The sequence below is a fragment of the Lissotriton vulgaris genome, chromosome 7 (genome assembly GCF_964263255.1).
Source record: "Lissotriton vulgaris chromosome 7, aLisVul1.2, whole genome shotgun sequence".
In the NCBI taxonomy this organism is placed as follows: Eukaryota; Metazoa; Chordata; class Amphibia; order Caudata; family Salamandridae; genus Lissotriton; species Lissotriton vulgaris.
This window is the reverse complement of record NC_141695.1, coordinates 1,043,439,808-1,043,466,915: the sequence shown is the minus strand read 5'-3', so window position 1 is coordinate 1,043,466,915 and position 27,108 is coordinate 1,043,439,808. Positions and strand designations below refer to the sequence as shown.

At 44.1% G+C, this 27,108-nt stretch overlaps 1 protein-coding gene across 2 annotated transcripts in view; it reads right to left on the bottom strand.

The window, feature by feature from the left end:
- Nucleotides 1-27,108, bottom strand: part of MYOT (myotilin) — an 801,437-nt gene that overhangs the window by 535,725 nt on the left and 238,604 nt on the right. For both annotated transcript variants that reach the window (XM_086931487.1, XM_086931486.1), the window contains exon 5: nt 8,384-8,437. In XM_086931487.1, coding sequence (XP_086787613.1) covers nt 8,384-8,437 — 54 coding nt within the window. The remainder of the gene's footprint in view (nt 1-8,383; nt 8,438-27,108) is intronic.

Genomic DNA, 27,108 nt, shown 5'->3' with positions numbered 1-27,108 from the left:
GATGGAGATAGTGTGTACTGTTAAATAAAAAGAAAAACGTCCACTGCAAATAATTGGACTGATAAACTTTCTGTAAAATGTATTTATTTAGTTAACAGTTTTAGATAGCACTCCAGAACTAAGAATGCAATAGGCGCTGAACATAAGAAAAATAGAAAATTCAGATTACTACTAATGCATAGACAGGAAAAGAGAACATTAGTAGTTAGACACAATTAAAGGGAAAGTTAAGTTTGCTAAACCAGGAACATCTGAGCTTTAAGTGACAAAGGTTTGACCCTCAGATCTGCTGAAAGAGAGTACAAAATGTAATTGCTGCTCCAGAAACAAACTGTTGTTGTGCGGGGGTGCTTCTGAATTTAGACCCTTCAAAGTCCCTGTTTCTTAGTCCTCTTTGTCCAAAGACAGATACAGGGTAGACTGGCCAATTAAGAAGGGTTATGAAGGTGCAGACGTGGCAGGCAAGATACTCAATTGCAATTTTAGATTTAATGTGTTCATCAACTGGCAGTCAAAGTAAGTTGTCGACAAGAATATGGTTGTGGAGTGTAAGACAGCCGTACGTGGGTTGAGCGATGTGTGAAGCACCCTGGCTAGAATGGCATTACCAAAATCCAATCTTGAGATAAACTATTTATAAGAAACTATCCTTAATTGGACAGGTGACATTAGAAGAATTCTTTAGAGGCAGTGAAGGTGAAATGTACTGCTTTTGCATTTTTTGTTATTGTGAGGAGCCATGGAACGAAAGTAGTCTAAAGTGAAGCTAAGACATTTTAATGTAGGAGCTAAAGAAGTAATCTGTCAAATGTTTTCTTTTGTTTTGTTGTCAAGATAAATATTGATATTTTCAGGGGGCTGGGCAGTAGGAAGGTGGCAGCCTTCTAAAATTGTAATTTGGTGAGGGCAGTGCCTAAGGTGATGACGTCAATTACGGAGGGTGTTTCTAAATATGTTTCAGTGGCATCCACATATTGGTCTAGGAAAACTCCTGGTCCTATAAAAAGAGAACTTAAAGGCTCAAGATACAGATTGAATATGGTGGCCACTGATATAGATTTCTGATGTAAAACACACAAATTATCAGTACTCTCCGAAGAGTGACTTCTAGTTTTGACCACCTGAGAATGTATGATTAGAAATGAGAAAAAAACGAACTTAGGACTTTGCTGTGAAACCACATGCGATGTTCCAGGATGGAGAATAGTTCACTATGATCAACTATATTAAAAGCCAACATGAGATCAAGTAAAATGAGTTTACCCTACACAGTTATCACCATACATGATCTATGATTTTAAGTGTGGACGTCGCTGTTACAAACTATGTACCATAATAGTGAGCAAACTGACAAGGTGTATGATAATACAAATAAAGATAGACTCATCAGGGGGTGTGAAGCTGAGGAATAGCAATCATCACCTGAAGGGCATCCACCCCTCATGGCAAACCCAACACCTGTATGGTTGGGGTTATATGCGTCTAGTTTGTTCATGGTCCTGATAAACAAATTCCTGAGAACTGCCACTGAATGTGCATGTGAGGGAAGCCTCCACTCCAATCAAAACTATGTTTAAACTTGAAAAGGTTGGGGGGGTAGGCGGCTTACAGAAAGGTGCAAACCCTAATCAACAGGAACCTCAAAGAGATTATAGACCAATTGTAGGCTTGTAAAAGAGCAGAATGCGAGTGGAGAAAGGATTATGATCACAAGAAAAAAGTATGCTACCTCGCTGAGATTAAACATTATCATAGGCTATCTGCAAAGTTTGTGTAGATTACTATGCAAATGAAATTAAGATTAGTCATAATCCGGCCAAATGTATCTTTAAGATCCTTAAAGATCTCAGGACTAGCAAAGCCACTGTGCCTGTTATTTCATCCGCACAGCAGTGTGAGGATCTACCCACCTATTTTGTGGAGAAAGTATGTGCTATCTATAAGTCTTTTCCACAAGCGACCATTCCTTTTACCACTCCATCTCCTAGAGTCGGGCCATGGCCGACTCTGGCAGCCATTCCTTGCATCTCATAGGATGAGCTCACTCAGTTGAGTGGAAAAATTAAATCTGGCTCTCCATCTGATCCTTTGAAGCTGGCACAGTTTAGGGAGTCGCTCTTCCTTCTCCTGGCCCGCTATGCCAAATAGTCAATTCCTCCTTCTCCACAGCAACTGTTCCAGCACTGTGGAAACAGGCATGGGTATCCCCCATCCTCAAGAAACCATCTCTTGACCCGGCCAAGCTTGAAAACTTCAGACCTATTTCTCTTCCCCCCTGGGTGGCCAAGATAGCAGAGGCACACGTTAATAACGCACTTACACACTTTTTGAACTCCAACAACATCTTGGATCCATCGCAAAACGTTTACGCACGGGCCACCGTACCGAGACGGCTCTCCTAGCCACGACTGAATATCTGCAGGCCATTCTCGATTCCAGTCAGACGGAGGCACTGATCCTGCTGGATCTTAGTGCCGCCTTTGACACAGTTTTGCATGGTATCCTGCTACAGCGGCTGGAGGTGGGGGGTGACTAGTTTGGCTCTGGAATGGTTCAGATCTTTTCTGACTGGAAGATCTTACCGAGTCTCTGCCCCTTGTTTCTTTCTCAGGCCCAGTCCATCAACCAGGGGGTGCCCAGTGCTCGGCGTTGAGTCCCTCGTTATTTAATCTGTATGTTCAGCCTCTGGCAGCGGTCGCCAGGCAGTGGGACCTATGGTCTTGTATGCGGACGACACGCAGCTTGTGGTGACCTTGGCTAAAGGCTTCTCTCCGAATGCCTCCAGGTTTAGAGATGGGCTGGCAGCCGTACCAGAATGGTTGGCTACCAACTGCTTGCAATTGAATGCTAACAAAACCGATGTTTTGCTGGTCGGGAAGAACGCAAGCTTGTGGAGCGAGCAATGGTGGTCGAGTGCACTGGGAAAGGCTCCTAATTCAAAGTAAGTGGTAAAAAATGTGGGGGTATGTCCGGCTGCTACGTGTTCAAAACTCTGCTGCCAGAACCTTGGTGGGGCTCCCACGGTTCTGTCCCGTGGCTGCCGTTATTCAGAGACTTCACTGGCTTCCTATAGAAAAGCGCATCCAATTTAAGACTTTGTGTCTTTTTTTTTAAGATGCCTAGCTTGTTAGGTAATCTGCTTACCCCCTATGTTCCCCCCTGCCAGTTGCGCTCTGCGGGGCAACACCTGGTCAGTGTTCCCCGAGTGAAGAGCTGTCGTGCAGGGGGGGCGTTCCTTTCGCTGCCTGGCGGCAAAGCTATGGAACTCCTTGCCTGTGCAGATACGCAGTATGGAATGTCCGCTTGTTTTTAGGAAAGCCATCAAAACCTTTCTCTTTCCTTTAATTTAGCCTTTGTGGTCTTCTTTTGGTACTGTTCTGTTATGGTGTCTGACCCGCCTTACTGATGCTGAAAGCGCCGGGACGCCCCTCCGCTGGGGCAGCTGTGCGCTATACAAGACCTGGTAACAATAACAATAACACCTTTAGCTCCTGAGAGTGAGTTAGGTAAGCAGATCCTACATATAGAACGAAGGATTCTGATACAGGATACAGATCCTATCCCATCTCCAGATCTTGAAAAAGGGGTACTCTCTACAAAAAAGAAGGTAAAGGAATGGTGGGATGGAACCTACACAGCAAGTCATGGCTCCCATTTTAAGTAACAAAAAAATCCATGGTCTTCAAAACTGTTAAATGATGTGGTCATAGCCCCACATACACTTTAGCCTTCTCCTTGGAGATTCAGAAAATATCCAGTTTAAGTAAACGATGATCATTATGAAGCAAACTGCGACAAAATGTATGGGCATTCTGCCGGTAGAACTTTTACCATACTTAACATACATTGAAAAATAAAGGTTTTTAAATGACGACCTGGGACTTATAAACAATCCGTTATGAATAGCATGGTGCTTTCATCCAATAACCAGCAAAGGTACACCCTGAGGTTCGCATAACTATCAGACGAAAAGGTGTCATAGGGCGGTCTTATGAAAAGTTGGGTGCCTTCAGCCAACAATGTGAAACCAAAATTAAACACTGAACAAGAGTGCATGACACTGTGGTCCAATTGCAACATTGGAGCAAGATATAATTTTGTTGTGGAGGGGTAGGGCCGCTAGTGGCTGCTTGGCATTACCCTGACTTCCACAGGTTAGATGCCACTAGGCTCCCAATGATAGATGTCCATTTAACAGAAACTTGTCCAATACACTAGGTAACCCTCTGTATCCCCAGAGTTCATTTGCATCTCTTTAGTATCCCATTGGAAGCCAACCAACATGACTCTAGGTACTGTGGTATCAACGGTATTGGATACATCTTCCGTAAAGTCCCTGATTATGGGGAAAGTCACAAAAGGGCATGGGACTACAAAATGTAGACCAACCCCAGATTAAACTTTACATCTCAGAATGAAAGATTACTCTATGGTGATGTGTCTTTCGGTAGCATGGTCCAGGACTGGACTTTCCCCACAGCTGATAACTGCATCTGCAGACATTTGAAATTCCAGATGAAATATTTACATTTGTATCAATTTGGAAACATGTGTATCTTTCCTGGTGCGACGGTGCTCAAGGCATCATCCAATCATTCCTAGGGTTGAAGATAGGTATTTAGACACTAGCAGCTCACAATGCCCATACGTTGGAGTAACAGACTGTACCCTTTATCTGCCATCACCTTCTGGAAGCTACAATAGGTGGGAGTGACCTTTCATCAGACATGCAAGTCTCACTGTTCACTTCTTTGATAGGCAGCCTACTGTGATGCTGAAATTTGCTTACAGTCCAAATAGTGTTTCTAGAAAGCAGTGTTTATCCCTTAGCTCTCTTCTGTTTTGACCATGAGCAGTTGGACGTGTTGGAGTGGGCCCTTTGTTTCTCAATTTCAATAACGTTTTGTTTTTCAATAAGAATTAGAATCAGTAAATCTTTATTCGGATGCGATGAACATCCATGAAAGAGACATGACAATCCATAGCAGTTAAAAATCATACACAATATAAAAAGTAAATAATCAAGATAAGAAATATACATAGCAGAAAATGAGCAATGTACATACAGTAAAACAGTATTAGCAGCATTGCTATAAAACAATGGCATGGCAGAAAAAAAGAGAGTTTTCCCTTATCAACCCAGAAAGGACCGGGAAATATTATACCAAAAAAGAGAATTTCCTTTCTGTGTGCTTAAAGCTAAAAGCTTTAGTTAAAATATTTATTAAAAAAGTTTCATCACCGGACTTAATGTAAACATTTACTTACATAAAAAACATTTTTTATACACATATATTCAAGGGTCACAATAAATGATACTTAGTACATCAATACACAATATTTATTTATTTATTTTTCAGGTTTTATATAGCGCGAACAAGATCCTTGCAGATATCAGAGCGCTTTACAGAAACAGGAGGTGGGGTAGACAAATTCTTGGAGACATTATAATATTCGGTAATGGGAGGGTTGCAAGGTAGGGTAGCAATCGCATAAGAGTATACACACTAATATCAATCAGGAAACCAAAAAAAAAATAGGAGCCGTGCAGTGTCTTTGCTCCAGTGGCGATCGAAAAGGATTTTAGCACCCTAGCGGACCCTAGCGCAAACATTTTCCTAGGAGCCCAAAGATTTAGTCTGTGGTCTGAGGGAGAGTGGCACGGATACCAGAAGGGTGGTGGTCAGGGAATGAGAATAGTAAAGGTAGGAGAAGGGCAGGGCTTTAAGTGGGCCGGGTCCTGTCAGTGCTCAGCACCAGCAGTTCTAAAAAGCAGGTGCTGAGACGGGTCCCTATCGGGCTCTCCATTTTTGCCCTCACACTCAGGGTGAAAAAAAAATCAACTCTGCAGCAGAACCATCCTTTGCTGCCTTTGATGTAACTTCAAAGAGACTAGTTCTATTTCTTTCACAGTCTCATCATTTCAGAACTGAAGCATTTGCAATATTCTATACAACGAAGCCATAGTGATAATAACCATTGACAGCCAATAGTCCTGGCTTGTTGTAGGTTTAATGTTACATATATTATTTATATGGATGCAACAGAAGCAGCAAAATACCAGTCGGACGGCACACTATGCTAAGCACAGATTTTTAGTTTCTGTGTTAAGCCACGCCCTTAATTACATCGACCACGCCCCTTTGGGAGAACCCCCCCCTGTTTTTTCATCTCACTTGAAGCCCTAATCGGTTAAAAACAAAACTGTTGACGCGTTTCGGTGCTTCACTGATTAGGACACCTTCCTCAGGACTACATTAAAAACATCTTCTTTATTTTAAAGCAATATTACTTTGCCGAACCAGTGTCGATCCGGAAGTTGAGGCTAAGTTTACTAGTCCCCTGCAACTCTGCTTGATCGTCAGCGGATTTCGTATTTTGAATGAGGCCACGTGAGTCAATGAACTCCTTAAGACTTTCGTATTTGTGGTCTTTACTTTGTATTAGACCAATCCCAATTTCTTCGTTTTTGGGGAATTTGTGCGTTAGTTTATCCTCTTTTTAAATTGAGGTAATCTTTGTGATCTGATTAAGCGACCCACGCACCATCAGCCCGGTCTCCCTGGTCTCCGGTTTTCAAAAAATTATTAAGAAATTAAGAAATTGGGATTGGTCTAATACAGAGTAAAGACCACAAATACGAAAGTCTTAAGGAGTTCATTGACTCACGTGGCCTCATTCAAAATACGAAATCCGCTGACGATCAAGCAGAGTTGCAGGGGACTAGTAAACTTAGCCTCAACTCCCGGATCGACACTGGTTCCGCAAAGTAATATTGCTTTAAAATAAAGAAGATGTTTTTAATGTAGTCCTGAGGAAGGTGTCCTAATCAGTGAAGCACCGAAACGCGTCGACAGTTTTGTTTTTAACCGATTATTGTGTATTGATGTACTAAGTATCATTTATTGTGACCCTTGAATATATGTGTATAAAAAATTTTTTATGTAAGTAAATGTTTACATTAAGTCCTGTGATGAAACTTTTTTAATAAATATTTTAACTAAATTTGCTTGGATACATCCTATGGTATGATATAATCTATGTGTACTATATTATGGATTGGGGATACTACTGATTCAAGTAAGGTGTCATTGCTTAAATCTTATACTAAAGCTTTTAGCTTTAAACACACAGAAAGGAAATTCTCTTTTTTGGTATAAAACAATGGCATACCAGGCCGACAGTCCTTCAACATTTTCATAATACTTTCAGAGATTTATAAATTATATGTCACAATTCATTGTGCCCGTGAATGTACAGCTGCACGAAGAAATGAGCCCACACATTTACAGGTCACTTTATCAGATAGTGTTGTAAATAGTGATAGTCCTGGATACAGTGCCACGGATTCCTAAGCCTTATAAAAGGGACTAACATATTTTAGAGTAGCTATTATAAAATTCACAGAAGAAGAGAAAGTGTAACATTATCGGATTGGAAAAACCATTGCAAGGGCAGGCTCTAGAGTCAAGCCTGCACTGATACCCAAGAGGGAAGCAGAGTGAATATTTAATATCTGCTCTGAAGCGAAATAGCAGGGTACATACCCAATTCCCAATGGTATTCCACACACAGCCAGTGGGAGAGGTCTCAGGATTTAGATGCAAGCAGCGTGCAACTGTTCGTTTCGAGATCTCACCTCTCAGCCTATCTGCTTGCATCTGCCCCAGTAATAAAGCCTACATCCGCTATCTGCCAGAGACATCGTGGGATGCTGAGTCTGAGAAAAAGTGAGGTAAACCAATCGCCTTCAAATTATTTTTTAACATAGGCTAACCATGGGATAGATGAACCCTTATCACAAGCCAGGCAGTCCCTTGCGAGTGATATTTCCTACGTCATAATAAATTAAGCTTGATGAAATGTAGACACTAAAATAAGTTAGACCCAACTCCTTATGGCAGATGTAGTGTGAAGTAGATAAAGGAGCAGCCAAAAACTTTCCTACAAAATCGGCTTCCTGCCCTTTGTAGGGTATATAGTCGGTGGTACCCCAACTCTTTATTTTTCAATGAAGCTGTGAGATTTTGGAGGCTGTTAGGACTATGTACAATGTTCCAGGTCAAAAAACTACTGAGCGAATGAGGTGTGACTCACTATGTACAATTAGCAGCAATCAACGCTGCTGAGGTGTCGCACACATGATATCCGAGGATACAGCTATCAACGATCAGATAAAAAAATAAGAACCCAAATGACAAGCTGACTAGAGCCATAAGCTATACAAAAATACGAGTATCCCTGCCATCAAGAACATTTGAACTGCTCAACTGTGGTTGGGAGCATGTTTACAACAGGCACTCAACCTGAGCTAGATTTCCTTTTATCACAAAAAGCCAATATCATGCTGGTTAAATGCTACGTTTTGATGTGTAAGTCTTACCTTAGTAAACACGGGGCCAATGCCTGTTGAATGGCCTGCAGATGGACCCTGTACCTGTAGAAAAGCCAACATGCGTTTATTAGCTTCTTAAAGATTTGCAACTTAGGTATGCTCAGATTTCTTTTGATTGCAAATCTAGGTCACTTGACAGGCTCAAACATTCTTTAATGGGGACAGTGTTGATTAAAATAAACCAGAACTTTCCACAAAATTCAGCTATTTTACCATCAATATCCCTAGATATATATTGAGAGCACCTTCCTTACAATTTGGAATAAATTTAATACATTGTCAGCATTCCATTTTTTGACATTGAACACTATAGCCGGGGCCACGGAGAGTAGCCTAATTTTTCACACTTCAGGTTATTATTACATTATCAATTTGTAAGGTATAAAAAACATGAAAAGAAGGGTTCCTCAAACATTTTCAGTGTCATATACTGTAGACTGCACTAAAAATTGCTTACAATATAATGTCGTTATTTGATGTTAACAATAACTGATAAGTCTGATACATGTCTATTGGCAAGCTCTTTCGATGCTCTTTACCCCTATTTACACGAAAAGAGTTTATTTTTCAGTGTTACGAATACGGGGCAAGGGCCCAGATCTTATGACATACCACCCATAAAGTTATTACTAGTATGCTATGTCTTTCAATGTTATGTTACGTTACAGTACATTTGCCTGGCATTTTCTGTAATTAGCGGGATGTCATAGTACTGTACATAAGAACTTCATCAAGTAATGTGCAAACTGCTTTATGTGTTAGTCCGGCCCTTTGATCTGTGAGTTTCACTGAGGGGGTGAAGTAATCAGTCAAAATTTCACTTCAAATGAACAAAAATCAATCCACACCATAACATTTTTTTATTCAAAACCGCAAAAATATTTTAAATGAAGACATCATTTACTAGAGTCTAAACACTTAAAGAACGAAACAAATAAACATCAAGTTAATTGCATTTAATGAATGAACCTGTTAAGTGTTTGGTAATACTCCTAGATATTCCGAATAGTTGAATTCCCATTAAAATACAATCTTGTTTAACATTTTTGCACTGTCAGTATAGCTGACAAGTCTAGCACTGGAGCACGCTGTTTTCAACTTTCCTCTCTTGTTTGTTGTAGAGTGTATGTATTGCACTTACTGCTAGGAGTGGAGTAGAGGTGTATGAATCCCTTCATTTAAAGTCTGCCGGATAACAATGAACACTATACATTCTCTGGAAGACCTTCTGGAAACTTCTACATGAACGAAACCTATTTTAAGAATTAGCAAAGCGGTGTAACCTTAAACTGCCTGGAGTGTGCATACGTAAAACAACACATTGAATCACTATGGGAGATTTCAAAAATATCTGGACAAAATATTTTATATTTAAAGTTGTTGTCATGAACTGGAAATGAAGTACTTACAGGTCTGTTCCTATCTAGGCTGTGACTGTATTCGGCCTTCCTTTTCTGTTGAGGGTTTTGTGATTTTACCACTAAACTGGAAGAGTATTTTTCAATCACTTACACATTTATTCATTTCCTTCCACACACCCCTAACTTAAGTGATCTTTAGTCGGTGTCATCATTATTACATCAATGTCTAATTAGGTTCCTGGAGCTCACTCTCAACTAAATGTATGCGCGTCAGCCTCTCAGATTCTGACTGGGTACAATGTAGCATTTGAATAACAAGTATTGGTACAATTAAGAGGTTTCGACTTTGGAATCTCCTGGCTTTGCAAATGGTTTTTAGCCAAACTACCCTGCATCCTGGATGCTGGGCGACATGGCCAAAGATTTAAACAAAAGCCTTTGACGAGCATAGTTTTGAAGGTGCGAGCAACACGTATGCCGGTACATACATAATGATGAGGCTGCTTTTTTTTCTTTTTAGTTACCGATCTGAGTTGGATCGGTAACTAAATCAAATCAAATCAAAATAAGCTTTATTCGATTATCACAAAGATATCATAAAAGCATACATTACATTCATCAATTTATAATTAAAATCCAGATATATATCTATAAAATGCCAAAAGAAAAACATAACTTCAGGGGTTTAGCATTTTCGATAAAAACAATCTTAAAAAGGTTCAAAGAACAATGAATAAGTATGCAAATTCTTATGTCACATCGGTAACTAAAAATAAAAAAACTCACATGAAAGCATGTTTTAAAGCAGATTGTGGCAAAGCAACGAGATTGGGAGGATGCAACGAGGCTGGGGAGCTTAGGCAACAAGAAGGGTGTGGGTATCGGAGGCAGCACGGACGGCAGGGCAGGGAGCCCAAGGATGGGCACGAGTTGGGCAGAAGCAAAATAGACGGCGCGGGTGGGAGAGAAGCAAACGGGTGAGAGAGAGCAATAGGGATCTGGCAGTAGGAAACACATGGTCACAAGAGAAGTGGAGGGGGTGAGAGATACACAAGGGAGACAACTGGAAAACGCATACAAGACAAATTTTGGGGTCCTCAGTACCAAACACATTTTGAATGTTATTACCCATTTCCTACTAATTCAGTCCCAAATGATGCCAAACAATACTAAATTATATGTGAAACTTTAATAGGGTCTCACAAAAATAGATGAAATAGGTCTTACTCCAGAACCATTTGATCCTTACAAAGTTAGTGGTTAGAAAGACACAGTCTGAGCTAGGAAGTGTTACACCTGGTATCCTTAGGGGGTCTTCCCCTATACTTTTTGTCTTTTGCCTCCACTTTTTGCTGTGTCTTTTCGTTGGCCTTAGGACTCTGAGCACCTTTCCACTTCTAACCAGTGGGAAAGTACATGTGCTTCGCCCCTATATATGGTGACATTGGTATATACCAGATTGACATATTTAGTTTACTTATAAGTCCCTTGTAAAGTGGTATACCATATACCTAGGGCTGTAATCTAAATGCTACTATTGGACCAGCAGCACTGATTATGCCACCCACTCAAGTAGCCTTTCAAACCTATCTCAGGCCTGCCATTCCAAGCTTACTGCCTCTTCGACTTGGCATTTAACACCACTTGCCAAGCCTTAAACTCCCATTTTATTACAGATAGGCCACCCATAAGGTAGGCCCTAAGTAGCTCTAAGGGCAGGGTGCTGTGTAAGTAAAAGATAGGATATGTACTTTTAAGTGTTACATGACCTGATAGTGGCAAACAGCTAAAGCCGGTCTTCCCTACTGTGAGGCCTACTCCTGCTATAGGCTAACACTGGGAATTCCTTTAAACCCTTTTAAGCTGTAATTCCAGATTAGAAAGGAGTAGCTAAATCCGGTTTCATATCTTTGGAATGGTAATGATGAATCTTCTTTTGTAATAGAGTTGGATTTGACATTACTAATTTAGAAATGACACTTTTAAAAATAAGTACTTTCACTGCTCTCAATTTAGCTCTGTGCCTGCAGCCTGTCTCCGATACACATCTGAGTGACCGCTACACTTTGTGCATTCTCTCTAGACAGCCACAAACACATGAAGGGTGGTTGTGACAGAGAACACATTTACATTTATCTGCATTCTGATAATCTTCCTGGGCAGGAAGGGGGAGTGGGAGCTAACACTTATATCTGTATGGACAGTGTCCTGTGTCCCACACAAATGGCTCATTACCCCCCCTCAGATAGCCCGGCAGACAGACAGGGCTGGCATGAAAGGGAACCTGTGCACTTCAAGGAGATGCTTTGAAGTCACCCTCCACTTTAAAGGTACATTTGGGTATATGTACTGGGACCCTGACTTTAACACTAAATACCTTGGAAGAACTCTGCAGGAGTAAAGACTGCTGTGCTGTAAGGATTTCCACTTTGCCTGGACAACTGTTTTGAGGAATGGCTTCTCTGCTTTGCTGAGCTGCCCTGCTGCCTGCAGATCTCTGTCCTCCTGAGGACAAGGACTGGGCCCATCTCACTTTAACCCAGGGTGACTCCAAGGGCTTGCTGGCTTGCTTCCTGTTTTCTGAAATCTCAGGGACGCAAAATACTTCCTGTAATTCTGATGGTGCTACCGGACTCTGTAGCATCTGTGAGTCCTACCCTAGCCTGAGGTGCCTCTTCCAGTTCTGCACCTCAGAGTGGGTTCTGTAGCTGTTTTGCTACAAAACGGATGCATCGTCACCTTTGCGCCGGTTGAAAACGTAGGCATCATCCTTCGACGCTGACACAGAAGCTGTTCGACGACAGCGGTTCTACAGCCTGTGTGGCCCAACAACAACACTTGGTGAGGATCGACAACGATGCATTGCCTGCATCTCAATGGATTTCGACGACGGCGCAGCGACTCAACTACGTGGAAAAGATCGACACATCGTGTCCTCAGCATCGACGCTTTGCTCCATCCAAGTTACTTTTTCAGTGTGACCTGTGGGAGTCTCGTAGGCAATCCATCGCAGTTGTCCTGAGTTTTGGATTTACCTCGGCCCCTTGCGACCTCAAGTAACCTTTTAGTTCTATTGACTTCAAAGCACTATATTTGCATTTATTGTTTAAAAATCCATATCTTGACTTTTAGTTATTGGAGGTCTGTTGTTTTGGTCTTGGTTTACTCAGATACATATTCTCTATTTTACTAAACCTGTGTGGAGTCTTTTTGCGTTGTTTTCATTGTGTTACTGTGTGTGTGTCTGTGTGTGTGTGTGTTGCAAACATACTTTACAAATTACCTCTTAAGTTAAACCTGCCTGCTCTGTGCCAAGCTACCAGAGGGCGAGCACAGGTTAAATTAAAATGCACATGTAGTTTACCCTGACTGCGATGGTGGGCTGTTCTTGGAATTGGATGCAAACCTATGCCAAATAGAGACCTAATTTCTAACAGGGATACCCAGAGAGGCACTGAGATTTAGACAGTGAAAAAGAATAGACAGAAGTCAAAGACAGAAAATTCACATTCTCAGAGGCCCCTTTGAAAGTGGGGCCACTGGGCAATAGCCCACTTTGCCCAAGCCTTAAAACGTCTCTGCGAACACCAGAACTGAAACAAGTTCAGGAGTAGGCTCATTGATGGCAGGGCAGTAGCAGACCAGAATGCCAGTTTGACCTGCCCTGCCCCTGTTCCGGTCCTGAAGTCCAAACGTTTGCCCTAGACAATAAGAAAGCCTCCTATTACTCTGAGCTCAGAGTCGAGTTCTATTGAGTTTTGACTCGAGAGTGAAAAGAATACAAGGATAAAATTATAGCATCTCAATTTCACTATCAAAATAATGATGTTTTCTAATAAAAAGCATTATTTATACATGCTACATATATAGAACGTTATTGGTTTGCTAGTATTATCTTATTACTCATTTGATAACAGAAGGACTAATTCTTGAGCTGGCAATGGTAAAATTTAAACTTGTGACCTGCAGGTTGCTCACAGATCTAAGTAACTAATGCTTAATCTATTATCCTCTTTTAAAATATGCATTTTGAATTTTACTTCCTCAATAAAACAAAATAAATAAGCGAAAAAAGTATATGCAATTGATAAATTTATGTCTGTTTGGTGACTAGACAGGCTTCTCCATGTGTGAGCACATACAATATTAAACAGACACAGGGGCACATGCATGTCGTGTACATCAGCCCCAGGAACACACAGGACGCGATGTCGATATGCAGGCACTCTTTATTGGCTTATCTGCACAGCTGTATGATCCCTGACCTCTCGCCTCGAGGTCTTCCCTCCCTGGAATGTCCTTGTCCCTTCCTGTCCCCTCCCCTAAACCGGTAGCGGTGTCCCTTGGCCTCTGCCCAGGGTCCTAGTGACCCTGGCCTGGGTATGACATCTCCCCCCTTGTTGCAAAACAAAACATTTCGCCTGAAAAAAGAGAGAGAGAGAGAGAGAGAGAGAGAGAGAGAGAGAGAGAGAGAGAGAGAGAGAGAGAGAGAGAGAGAGAGAGAGAGATGTCAGTTTGTGCTGCTTGTATGTCTTCCTTCAGCCCATGTGTCGGCAACTCATCTTCTTTTATTTTCAGTTCTCTGAAGTGCAAACTATTTACAGTGATGTGGTATTGTCCTGCTGACGCAGTTATCATTGGCCCCTTCACTTCTGTCACTGTCAAGGGGTCCCTTGAGAACGCACTGTCTGATTTCCGTGATTGTCTTTGCTGGACTACCACGGTGTCCCCTTCTTTTATTTTGGCATCTGTTGCATGTCTCCTCCGATCAGCATATTCCTTCGTTTTTGTTTTCGCTTCTTTGTCTCTCACAGCTATGTCTTTTTGCTTCACACTTTCCACTTCTTTCATTTGTGGCAACCTCGTTCTGCTTGATCGCCCCAACACCAATTCAGCTGGGCACCTTCCTGTGGAACTGTGAGGGGTGTTCCGATAGTTTCTCAGCACTTGGCATTATGCTTGTCCAATTGAGATCTGCGTTAAGTTGGCCCTCTGTATTGCCTTTTTGATGGTTCCCATGAACCGTTCCGCCATTCCGTTTGCTTGTGGCCACAGAGGTGTTATTCTTCGATGGTGAATCCCGAGGTATTCCATAAACCTTTTTAATTCTTCGCCAGAAAATGGTGGGCCATTGTCTGTCTTCAGTGTCTGTGGCGAGCCCCATGCTGCGAATATGTCATCCAGAACTGGCAGAGTTGCATTTGCCGAGGTTGATGCTACTTGTCTCACGATTGGGAATCTGGAGAACTCATCTATTATTACCAACAGTGAGGTTCCGTGACAATTGTAAGTGGTGTTTTCGACTCGCACGAATATGGTCGAGTCTGGTATCTACGAACCGCAAATGACGAGTTTAGTAAGTGTGCGCAGTTTCGCTGTGCTAACTTAAACCGTTCGTTTGTTACGTGGGTTTTTCATCTGTACCTCACGGGTTCCATCTTAGATACGGCATCCATTTTGTCTCTTGCCCTCAAGTAGCCAGCGAACGGACGTTGTCCGCTTCGCGACCCTGGGATTCCCAAGATATCTGCGGAAGACACATGTCCTTTGAAAGTGTCTTTATGACGAGGGGGATGATACTGTAAGGCAGATGGCCCCGCTCGAGGCTCATCTCGCCGTGCTGGTTTATTGTCTCAGCCGTGCATCTCATTAGGCACGTCCCTTTGATGCCTGTAGCTCGTGTTTCCCGATACCTCCCCTTTTACACCCTTTCCAATCTCCCCACTGTTTCCATCTTCCTCCACACCTGTTCTTGTTCCTTCTTCGATCTGTTTTACTGCTGATTGGAATGTACTAATGGTGGGAAGATGGGTTTTTACAGTTGGGAACCGCCAAATGTTTCCGCACTTATATTCCGGACCTCGAATGTATCAAAGTGACCAAAGCGACCCCTCTCGGGGATAATTGTGGGAACCAAGTCGTAAACCTTTGTGTACCATGTAAACCTATGGGAGAATCGTGTATAAAAGGAGCGATCCACAGAACCAATTTGAAGCAGTCTCCCCGAACTACACTCGTTGTACTTCCTGTGACTTCTGTGTTTCCCTGCAGTAAATAAACCTTGAATCTTTGACGCCGAAGGAAGTGTCCCGTGTCTCTGTCATTCGTACGCCGGAGCAGGTCACCCACGAAGGTTTCAGGTGTTGTCCCCTGGCACCGCTGGGTCTTAAAGAACCCAGTCCTTCAGTTGGCGCCCAACGTGGGGCTGCATCAGTGGTACCGGTCCAAGCCCGACGATCGTGAGGAACTTCGTGTGAAATCTCCGAGGGAAGGTGCACTCCGCTTCATCGATCCTGTTGTCGAAACAAGTGGCCCGAAGACTTTTCCCGCGAAGATTCCCGCCTCCTGACGGCTGCGACGGACTGCTGCCCTGACTGTAGACCTGTTTTGGCGCCTGGCGTAGACCTTGGTATAGCGAGACGATTGACGGGCCTTCCTGGTGGCGCCATCGATCTTTGAGTTAAGTATTTGTGGGTCGCTCCCAGAGTTCTTGGTTGTGGTTGCTTAGTTGTTGCATGGTTCCATTGCATTTGTAGTTTTTGGTACTTTGTTGTGATATTTGACGTCTGCAGTCGCCAAAAACCGAGGGTTTTTGCTCTTTGCAGGGACTTGGTAAATCCCGTAACCCTTGACGTTTGTGAAACTCGGCTAGTGTGCAAGATGCCTGGTCGCAGTACTTTGTTTAGTTGTTTCAGACGTTGTGGTACGGATTCCCGACTGGAGGACTCGTGTCCGATACCTCCGGTTGGAACTCCAACTTATGAGCTGTACAGCAAACACGGGCTAGGCCCGATTACTTTCAATGATTACTGGATCCGTTACACTAAGAAAGATGGTGCCCTTAGTTGGCCACCTCATGGTAGTTTTGAGGCAACGATCTTAGATAATCTTGAGACTAAATTGTTTGAGAGAAAGTCAAGGCCGGCCATGTTTGATGCCTTTCGGTTGTGGCGTAAAGAAGCCCGACAGAAAGAGATCAGACAGACTAAACATAATCAGAGAGATGGTGTTGCTACCATTGTAAAGAAAGCAGAGCAGTTTCAGCGTGATAAGGAGGTTAAGGAAAAGGAAGTGTTTGACAGGCTACAGCGTATGTCCATAGATAAATGCTATCCTGTTTTGCCAACGGAGTCGGATAAGAAGGAAGAGTCAGTTGAGGATCCCCTAATGTCTTATCTTATGAAGTCACCACCTCCGTACGTGCAGGGTACCGCAACTCCTGTGGTCCCCCCTGTACCTGTTCCTCAACCTGTTCCTCAACCTGCACCCGTTCTTCCGACTGTTCCCGCTCATTTGCCTATTGCTATTCCTACTGCTCCTCCGCTTCCACATCCTCCTGCTCCCGCTACTGCTCCTGCTCTACTTACTCCTGTTGCTTCTTCTGTTTCTACCTCTTCTCTTGTTAGTCCCTTGTGCTATACTTCTCCGTCTACTCGTAGTCGTACTTCTCCTGTTGCGGCTAGTTTTTTCCATTCTCTCGGACCCGTTTTTGGGTCCGCTGGTTCAGACGGTCCTCAGAGACGTAGTCAGCTTCCCGGTAACAGGGAACGTGCTTCGCTATACAATATGGCGATGGGTTGGATGACGCACCCTCTTAGAAATCCTCCGCGTGTTGTACTTGATACGTTTTGCCAATTCAATGAACCGACCCAAAGATACGTGTTTGAAGAAATGTGCAAGGTACTGCGTGATCAGATATCGGCCGATGCACCTGACGAGGTGTTGACCGCTTTGTCTGATCTACAGCTTCAGTTCTCGAATGGACTGATAGTGGATACTAATGTTCGACGTGCTGTTGAACGGTTGTTATCTTTCCGTCCCGCTCCTATACCTCAAGCTTTGTTTGTTGAGGATGTTGAGAGGCAGTTAGATGCGTCCGGTCAGTTTCCTATGCGGGAAGTTCCACCAGTGTGGATGCCAGGTAATCCTGCAGCTCAACCTCCGATCTTGCCGTTCTTTCAGAGAGTATGGATACATCTTCCATGGAAACGATCAGAAGTTTTACAGGTGAAGCAATCTTTGCCTGACCCTCGCAAAAATCCTGCAGGGTATTATAAAGAATTATCACAGCTTGTAGACGCTACGGTAATGAATCTTGCCGATATCGATATGCTGTTCGGCAATATCGTACCGCAACCGGTATGGGCTAAGATTAGGCACGAAGATCACGCAAACGAATTAGGTGGCGATTGGGCTGCTCTTACTGCGGCCGATACGCGGCAAGTCGGCGGGGCTAAGCCTGAACAGCTCATTACTGCTCTCCCTCAAAGAATAATTACGCTAATGAAAACACTTATGCCGGCTATGAGGGTGAACTGGGACAAACTGTCAGCTTGTAAACAGAAAAAGGACGAGAGTGTCTCTGATTTCTTTACGAGATTTGAGGAGGCATTCATTGATCATAGTGGTCAAGATATGAGCACTGAGGGTGGTCAGCGGTTGTTCGTGGACAAATTTGTCTCTAACTTATTGCCCGATTTGAGCAATAAATTGAAAAATTCTGAGAGTGCGTGGGCCGTTTCTACCTCGGCTCAAATATTGGCTACGGCTCAGTATTATGAGAACAGAGAAAAAGAGGAGAACGACCGCGCTGATAAAAAGACGAAAGAACTCAAAACTAAAGTGTTGTTACAGCAGGCGTATCCCCCGCGCTCGAATCAGAATACTTCGCAGCAAAATAGACCGCAGTCGCAATCAAATAGGTCACAACCTCGAAATGACTCCTCTTCCCAAAGATCTTCGTTAGGGTACAATCAATGTGCCTATTGTAGACAAGAGGGTCATTTAAAATGTAACTGTCCCGTTTTAAACGATCGTAACAGTGGTAACTCATCTAGAGGAGGTCGTGGTGGTTCTCAGCAGGCACCACGTGGTAGAGGTCGCGGTGTTCAAAATGACCGTTCAGACAACTCATCAAATTCCGATAATTGTTTTGATCAACGTGGATCGTCGCAAGGACGATCTGCGCAGTACAATGTAGACGATTATTACGTCGATCAGGGAACTGAGGACAGTAATTACTAGGACAGCCATAGACAAGGAGAGGGAGTGGTATCAGTTCCGGTTGATCAGAGAGGGCCTTACGTCGCAGTTGCTACATCGGGCGTCGTTGAGCCTTTTCTGTTGGACACTGGTGCAGCGAAAAGTTCCATAATGCATTCGAAACTCCCTGGCGCACCTTTGTCTGGCTTAACAAATGTTTCCGTTGGATTCTCTGGCGCCCCCGTTAGCAACCCAGTTTCACGCCCTTTGCCCCTTACAATTGGGCCTCGTGAGCTAGAAGCTCCGTTGATTTTGACTACGGGTTGTGGTGAAAATCTTTTGGGCCTGGATTTGCTAAAACGTTTGTATGCAACTCTGTATTGTTCTCCTGCGGGTGTAAAGCTTACTTTAGGAGAGAGGGTTGTCTCTCCTATGTACTTGTCTCTCGATAAGCTTCCACCGGAATTGAGTTCTCTTCCTGCATCTTTGTGGGCAACAGGTCCCAATGATGTGGGCCTGCTTGACATCTCCCCTTATGTTGTTCAGTTGAAATCTAATGTGCGGTTGCCACGTATTCCCCAGTATCGTATCTCTCTTGATGGTGAACGAGCATTGTTAGCGATCATTTATGATTTGATCGAGAAAGACGTAATTGAAGAGACACAGGGAAACGTGTGCAACAGCCCTGTACTGCCTATTCTAAAACGTACTGATTCTTCGAAACCACCTGTTTATCGTTTCGTTATCGATTTACGGGAGGTAAATAAAATTGTGATTCCTCAGTTTCCTGTTGTGCCTGACATCACGGCGCTACTGACTCTGATTCCAGCTTCTGCATCGTGGTTTTCGATTTGAAGAATGCGTTCTTCAGCATTCCAATTGCAGAAGAGAGCAGAGACCTTTTCGGTTTCTCTCTTGGTGGACGCAGCTTCCGGTTTAAACGCGCTCCTCAGGGCTACTGTGAGAGTCCATCGATTTACAGTCAAGCCTTGAAGGGTCAACTGGATGCGTTTTCGTTGCCGGCTGGTGCGGCCTTAATCCAATATGTCGATGACTTATTGGTGGCTGCAGATACTCAGGACATTTGCCAAATTGCTACGGTGTCGTTGCTGCAACATCTCTGTGACTTACATCACAAGGTGTCACCTTCTAAACTCCAATATTGTTGTCAAGAAGTAACCTATCTAGGTCACTTATTGTCAAAGGAGGGAAGACGGTTGACCCCAGAGAGAATTGCAGCAATTGCGCGAATGGCTGTGCCAACAACCCAAAGAGATGTGCATGCCTTTCTAGGTATCACGTCGTATTGCAGGCAATGGATTCCAAATTTTTCATTGCTAGCGAAACCATTGGTGGCTCTTACGTGTAAGGATGTTTCAACTCCTTTACCATGGACGGAAGAATGTCAGAAAAGTTTTTCTGAATTACGTGACTCATTGTGTTCGGCTCCTGTGTTAGGTACCCCTGACTACAGCAAGCCGTTTACACTATATGTTCACGAGAGGGAAGGTTGTGCTTTGAGTGTCTTAACGCAACCTTTTGGTGGTAAGCAACGTCCATGTGCATATTTTTACTCGACCTTGGACCCGGTAGCTAGAGCATTGCCGAGTTGTTTGAGAGCAACAGCGGCAGCTGCGGTGTCCATCCGACAATCAGCAGGATTGGTCATGGATAACATGCTTACGGTGATGGTTCCGCATGCAGTCGATACTCTTTTGAATCGTACGAAAACTCAGCACTTGACGAGTGCGAGGTTGTCTGGGTACGAATTGACGCTGTTGGCAAGTCATATTCAGATAAAACGTTGTAACGTTCTGAACCCGGCAACTTTGTTACCCATTAGCACAGAGTCAGATGAAATAGCAGCCCATGACTGCTATTTGAGAACTGAAGAGGAAACAAAAGGTCGAGTGGACCTTAAAAACACTCCTTTGGAAAATCCAGACGGAACGTTGTATGTGGATGGTTCATGTTTTAAATTGCCGAATGGTGATGTGACTACTGCATATGCTGTTGTATCTTTGAATACTGTTGTGGAAACTGCGAGATTGAATCAGAACTCTGCCCAGGCTGCAGAGCTGATCGCTCTAACTAGAGCGTGTGTGTTAGCGAAAGGGAAACGTGTGAATGTGTTTACCGACAGCCAATACGCTTTTGGCGTCGCCCATAGCTTTGGACGGTTGTGGAGAGAGAGAGGTTTTATGACATCGCATGGTACAAAGATTCAGCATGGACAGCTCGTGAATGATCTTTTGGATGCACTTACTTTGCCTAAGCAGGTAGCGATTGTTAAATGTAGTGCGCATCGTAAGGTGACGGATGATGTTGGTCGTGGTAATGCCTTTGCGGATGAGATTGCTAAGGAGACTGCACGGAATCTTAGCACTAGAATGTATGTGATGAGTTCGGTTAGGTGGCCTATAGAATCGAGTATGTGTGAGGACACTATCGAGAGTGTGAAAGCAATTCAGAATGAGGCCACCGAGACTGAAAAGACGAAGTGGAAAGAAAGTACGGGAAAGTTGGATGCGAATGGTTGTTGGGTTGATTTGTCGGAACGTAAGAGATGGATGTTACCGGATGCGTATGTGCTGGCTGTTGTGACAATGGCGCATGGGTTAGCACATATTAGCGTGAAAGGTATTTCTAAGTTGCTGTCCCCTGTGTGGAAGAATGATGGTATCACGAAATGTGCTGAACGATTGGTTAAGAATTGTATGGTATGTATGTTGTACAATCCTGGTAAGGGAACCCCAACTCCTCCTGGTAGTTTCGCTCCCCCTTCATGTCCCTTTGAGGTGATCCAATTAGACTTCATCCATATGGAGCGATGCAATAACCTGAAATACGTTTTAGTTGTGGTTTGCGCGTTCTCCCGATGGATTGAAGCCTATCCCCTCAAAGACAACACTGCTTTGTCTACCGCGAAAATCCTACTGAAGGAATACTTTCCTCGGTATGGAATGCCTCGGATTGTATGGTCGGATAACGGAAGTGAGTTTGTGCGGAGTGTGATGAAGAGTGTATGTAAGGGCCTTGGAATTAATCAAAAATTCCATAGCGCCAATCATCCCCAGTCAGCTGGTTTGGTTGAAGGGTATAATGGCACCCTTAAATTGAAACTAGCGAAGATTCAGGCTACGACTGGTCTTTCGTGGCCTGATGCTTTACCCTTAGCTTTGTTATCAACTAGGGCAACCGTACACTCCCGAGTAGGGCTTAGCCCCTATGAAATAGTGTTCGGTCGTCCTGCGAATGTGTGGGGGGTTCCTAGACCGGGTGTGTTCTCCAGTCTCGAATACCCAATGTTGATTGACTATCTTCATGATCTGACTGCTAAACTGAGGTTAATTCACCAACAGGTTTACAAAGCATTGCCGACGCAGACGGAGGGTCCAGGCCACCAGCTCCAGCCCGGAGACTGGGTGGTCACCAGAAATTTTTCCCGCAAGAAGAACTTGGAACCCCGGTTTACTGGACCCTACCAGGTCCTCCTTGCCACGAGAACTGCCGTTCGTTTAGAGGGCCGGAAAAATTGGGTGCATGCCACCCATACAAAGAAAGTTCCTATTCCTTTGCCGGCAGACTCGTGGGTGAGGAGGGGCATTGCTTCATCTGAATCCGAAGGATTGCCGGCGTTTGTACCTTTCAGCGACGCACAACCTGTCGGAGAACCCTCAGTGCAGCAGAAAGACACTGTTGAACATTTGTTATCAAAAGACTCGAGACCAGAACATTCGGCTGATCAACAGGACTCTGTTCCCTCATCAGATCCTTTGTTTGATGAACATACACGTCCTGGGAAAACTCGATACTTTTTGCGTTCCAGCACTAAGGACAAATAAAATAATCCTGTTCTGCCCCTTGATAATTGCATTATCCCGTTTTCCACGATCAGTCCGAACACCCGTATCATTGTAATTATTTTTGTATATATATATTGAGTTTCGTTTCATATGTGTTTTTGCTTCCACAGCTGAGAGACATTTTTTTGCATATACATTGTGAATAAAAGCCGTAGGGCCGCGCGTGTACTTCCTTCTGGTTAGCAGGTCTTGACGCTAGGTTAAAGACCGTCGGTTCCTGGGAACTCCTAGGGATTGACTACTGCTACACAGAACGAAGTGCGTCAAGAAACGTTGCGGACGGTCAAAGGGGATGCCGTTTTCGAAGCTGATGGACTTGGAAGAAGCTCAGGCGCAAAGGTTCAAGTTACAACAACTTACTCGTACCAAATGTTTTATGTTTCAAATATTCGTACTGCTTCTGATTGTTTCTGCTCTATTGGCGGGTGGGGTGTATTACATGATGTCGTACTTCTTACCTTCTGCGATACCTATTCCTACCTCTGACCCTACACTTACCTCCACTGCATCCCCTCATTCTTTTCATATCTTACCCGAACACGAGCAGGCTAGATGTGCAGAATTCCGCAATAATTCCTTTATTCAGCTCCTTCACCAGCACCAGTTAGTGGTAAATACTACTAATTGTTGGGTGTGTGGGTTGATGCCACATACCACGGATAAGGGAATTCCATATTTGGTCTTACCGTATAGTTCCCAGGGTTCAGCTCGAGCATTCCAAACAATGTTTCGAAGCGCACTAGATTCTCACCCCAGTCGAGAGCCACGTTCTCCCTACCTTGGCCTTGGCTCGTACTATAAGCCTTTGTCCATAGCGATAGAAGATTTAGATAGAGATATCTATAAGCCGTCGCTCATCCCAGAGGAAGAGGTACAAGCCTATAGGGTCTTGAGTAGGGTCGAGTACAGTGCGCTCACGAGTGATAAACAGCTTAAAAGCTCGCCTCCGATATGGGTCGTACCCCACATTGGTAATTTTTGTCTAATGGGTCGTGGCCGAAGATCGAAAGCCCGACTTGGAGAGAGTGCTTGCACCGAGAATTACATTCTGCCGATGGTCTCGTCCCCTGTGTTTCTGGCTGCCAAGGGTACGTACTTTGTCTGCCATGATCGTGCGTATGCATGGTTGCCCTCCGACTTTGTGGGCGCATGCTTTATCGCAAATTTGTTGCCTCCGACGTTCACTGTAGATGCAGATTATCACAAGACAAGAGTTGTGAGAGGCGTAATTAGCGAAGAGGATACTGCCGGTCAAGAGGCAGGAGACTTTTTCAAGGGTTTCCTCCCGTTTTGGGGGCCTATGGTTAATAGTAGGAACCTGAGACAGTTGACTCGAGTGGTAGAATCGACAGCTAATATTACTGCCAGTGCCCTTGGTAATATCACCACAGAACTTCAGGCGGATAGACTTATGACGTTACAAAACCGTATGGTTTTAGACGTGATCTTAGCAGATCGAGGTGGGGTATGTAAGGTGATCCATTCGAGCTGCTGTATTTTCATTCCGGATAACGCTCCGACTGTCTATCAAGCCATCTCAAAGTTGCATAAAATCTCTGAATCCATACACGTGGATGTAGGGGATTGGACGCTACTTGGGTGGTTTTGGGGCCTGATGTCGACTTGGGGTTGGAAGATTCTGATGATTATCGGAGTTGTTGTGGCGTTCCTGTTCACGTGTTGCCTTTGTGTGCAGTGTGGTCCTGCCTTATGTGGCCTCTGTGCTACAACGTGTATAAGACAACCACCTGTTACCAAGGGGACTCGGTTGGACAGAGCTATGTTACAGCAACATCTAGATGGTCTGATGAATATCGAGTATGATTCCGACTAGTGCTTGCCTACATGAGGGCAAAAGGAGCGTCTGAGGTTCCGTGACAATTGTAAGTGGTGTTTTCGACTCGCACGAATATGGTCGAGTCTGGTATCTACGAACCGCAAATGACGAGTTTAGTAAGTGTGCGCAGTTTCGCTGTGCTAACTTAAAACGTTCGTTTGTTACGTGGGTTTTTCATCTGTACCTCACGGGTTCCATCTTAGATATGGCATCCATTTTGTCTCTTGCCCTCAAGTAGCCAGCGAACGGACGTTGTCTGCTTCGCGACCCTGGGATTCCCAAGATTTCTGCGGAAGACACATGTCCTTTGAAAGTGTCTTTATGACGAGGGGGATGATACTGTAAGGCAGATGGCCCCGCTCGCGGCTCATCTCGCCGTGCTGGTTTATTGTCTCAGCCGTGCATCTCATTAGGCACGTCCCTTTGATGCCTGTAGCTCGTGTTTCCCGATACCTCCCCTTTTACACCCTTTCCAATCTCCCCACTGTTTCCATCTTCCTCCACACCTGTTCTTGTTCCTTCTTCGATCTGTTTTACTGCTGATTGGAATGTACTAATGGTGGGAAGATGGGTTTTTACAGTTGGGAACCGCCAAATGTTTCCGCACTTATATTCCGGACCTCGAATGTATCAAAGTGACCAAAGCGACCCCTCTCGGGGATAATTGTGGGAACCAAGTCGTAAACCTTTGTGTACCATGTAAACCTATGGGAGAATCGTGTATAAAAGGAGCGATCCACAGAACCAATTTGAAGCAGTCTCCCCGAACTACACTCGTTGTACTTCCTGTGACTTCTGTGTTTCCCTGCAGTAAATAAACCTTGAATCTTTGACGCCGAAGGAAGTGTCCCGTGTCTCTGTCATTCGTACGCCGGAGCAGGTCACCCACGAAGGTTTCAGGTGTTGTCCCCTGGCACCGCTGGGTCTTAAAGAACCCAGTCCTTCAACAGGTAATTTCCTGTCTCCAGAGGCCCATAGAAATCAGCTGCCAGTTCTGTCCACACTGCCTGTGGAAGTTTGGACATTTGCAGTGGCTCCGGCTTTGATGGGGGCCCTGTTATTTGGCAGATGTGACAGTGCATCACAGTTTGTTCTACCATGTTGTCTAGTCCCGGGAACCACACTTTTTTTGTAGCATTTTTTTGGTTGCTACAATCCCTCAATGTGACTCATGTGCTAGTTCTACTGTCCTTCTCCTAAGTGTTCGGGGCATTACTATCCGGGTGCCTCTCATAACTATTCCATTCTCACTTTCTGAGAGCTCTTCACTGATCATTTTGAACGCCAACAGCTCTTCTTTCATCACTCCTTCTTCCCAGCTGCTGTTATTTATGTGCCTCCACCTTTGCTATTTTGTCACTTTCATTATAGCTTGCATGGTGAGGTCTTGCTTTGTCTCCTGTTCTAGCTCTTCCATTGTTATGGTTTCCGGTGTGTTGTGTTTGAGTGCAAAATTTAGGTATTCCTCTGCCATGGTTGTCGCTTGCGACGCTTGTGGCAGGGGGTGCCTTGATACGTAGTCAGCCGGATTATGCTCCTTCCCTTGTGTGTGTATTATTTTGAAATTGTAGTCTATTAGCCGTATCCCCATTCTCTCTATCCTGGGTGGTATTTTTGCATTTGGATTTCCATATATTGTTATCAGTGCTTGGTGATCTGTTATTATTGTGAACGGTTTTCCGAAGATGAACATGTGAAAGAGTTCACATGCCCATACTACCGCCAAGTTCTCTTTTTCCGGCTGGGAGTATCCTTTTTCTACGTCCGATAGGCTCTTGCTTCCGTATGCTACTACGTGTCTTGGGGAGTTTTTTCCTGGTTGGTGTTGTGCCAATATTGCTCCTAGTCCCACTGGGCTGGCATCCACCGTCAGTTCAGTGCACAGCCTTGGGTCAAAATATGCTAGGTGGTCTACTGCCGTCACAGCATGTCTGATCTCTTCAAAGGCTTTGCTGCAATCTTTCGGTCCATGTGAAGCTTTGGCCTTGTTTTGTCAATTCTCTTAGTGGTGCGCTTACAGTGGCAAAGTCTTGAATATATCTTGCACAGTAGCTGGCAAGGCCGAGGAATGACCTCACTTCTGCCACATCGCTTGGTTCTTTCGCTCTTTCCAGTGTCTTTACTTTGCTGCGATCCAGCCGCATTCCTTTCTTGGAGAAGATGTGGCCAGAAAATACTAATTCGTCCTGCTCCAGCTCACATTTATCTTCATTTAGTATCGGACCCGCCTGCTCTAGGTGAGAGCATACATCTCTCAATGCTTTGTCGTGCTCCTCGTTCGACTTTCCAAACACCAGAATGTCATCGCTGTAGTTTAAGCTATTTTTCCCTGGCCTTATTACCTGTCGTATTGTTTCCTGAAATATCTGCAGCGGACGATATTCCAAAACTCAAACGTTTATACCTGAAGAGACCGAGGTGTGTAGAGAATATCGTGATGTATCGAGACTGAGGATCTAGTTCTAGCTGGTGGTATCCCTTGCATAAATCTAATTTGGAGAAAAGTCTTGTGCCTGTTAGGCAGCTGATCATATCATCAAGATGAGGTCCAGGATGCCTCTCATGTTCGATTGCTTTGTTTGGTATCCTCATGTTGACACATATTCTTATTTTTGACGTGTCTTTCTTTGGTAGGGCCACGATCGGTGACATCCACGGCGTTGGTCC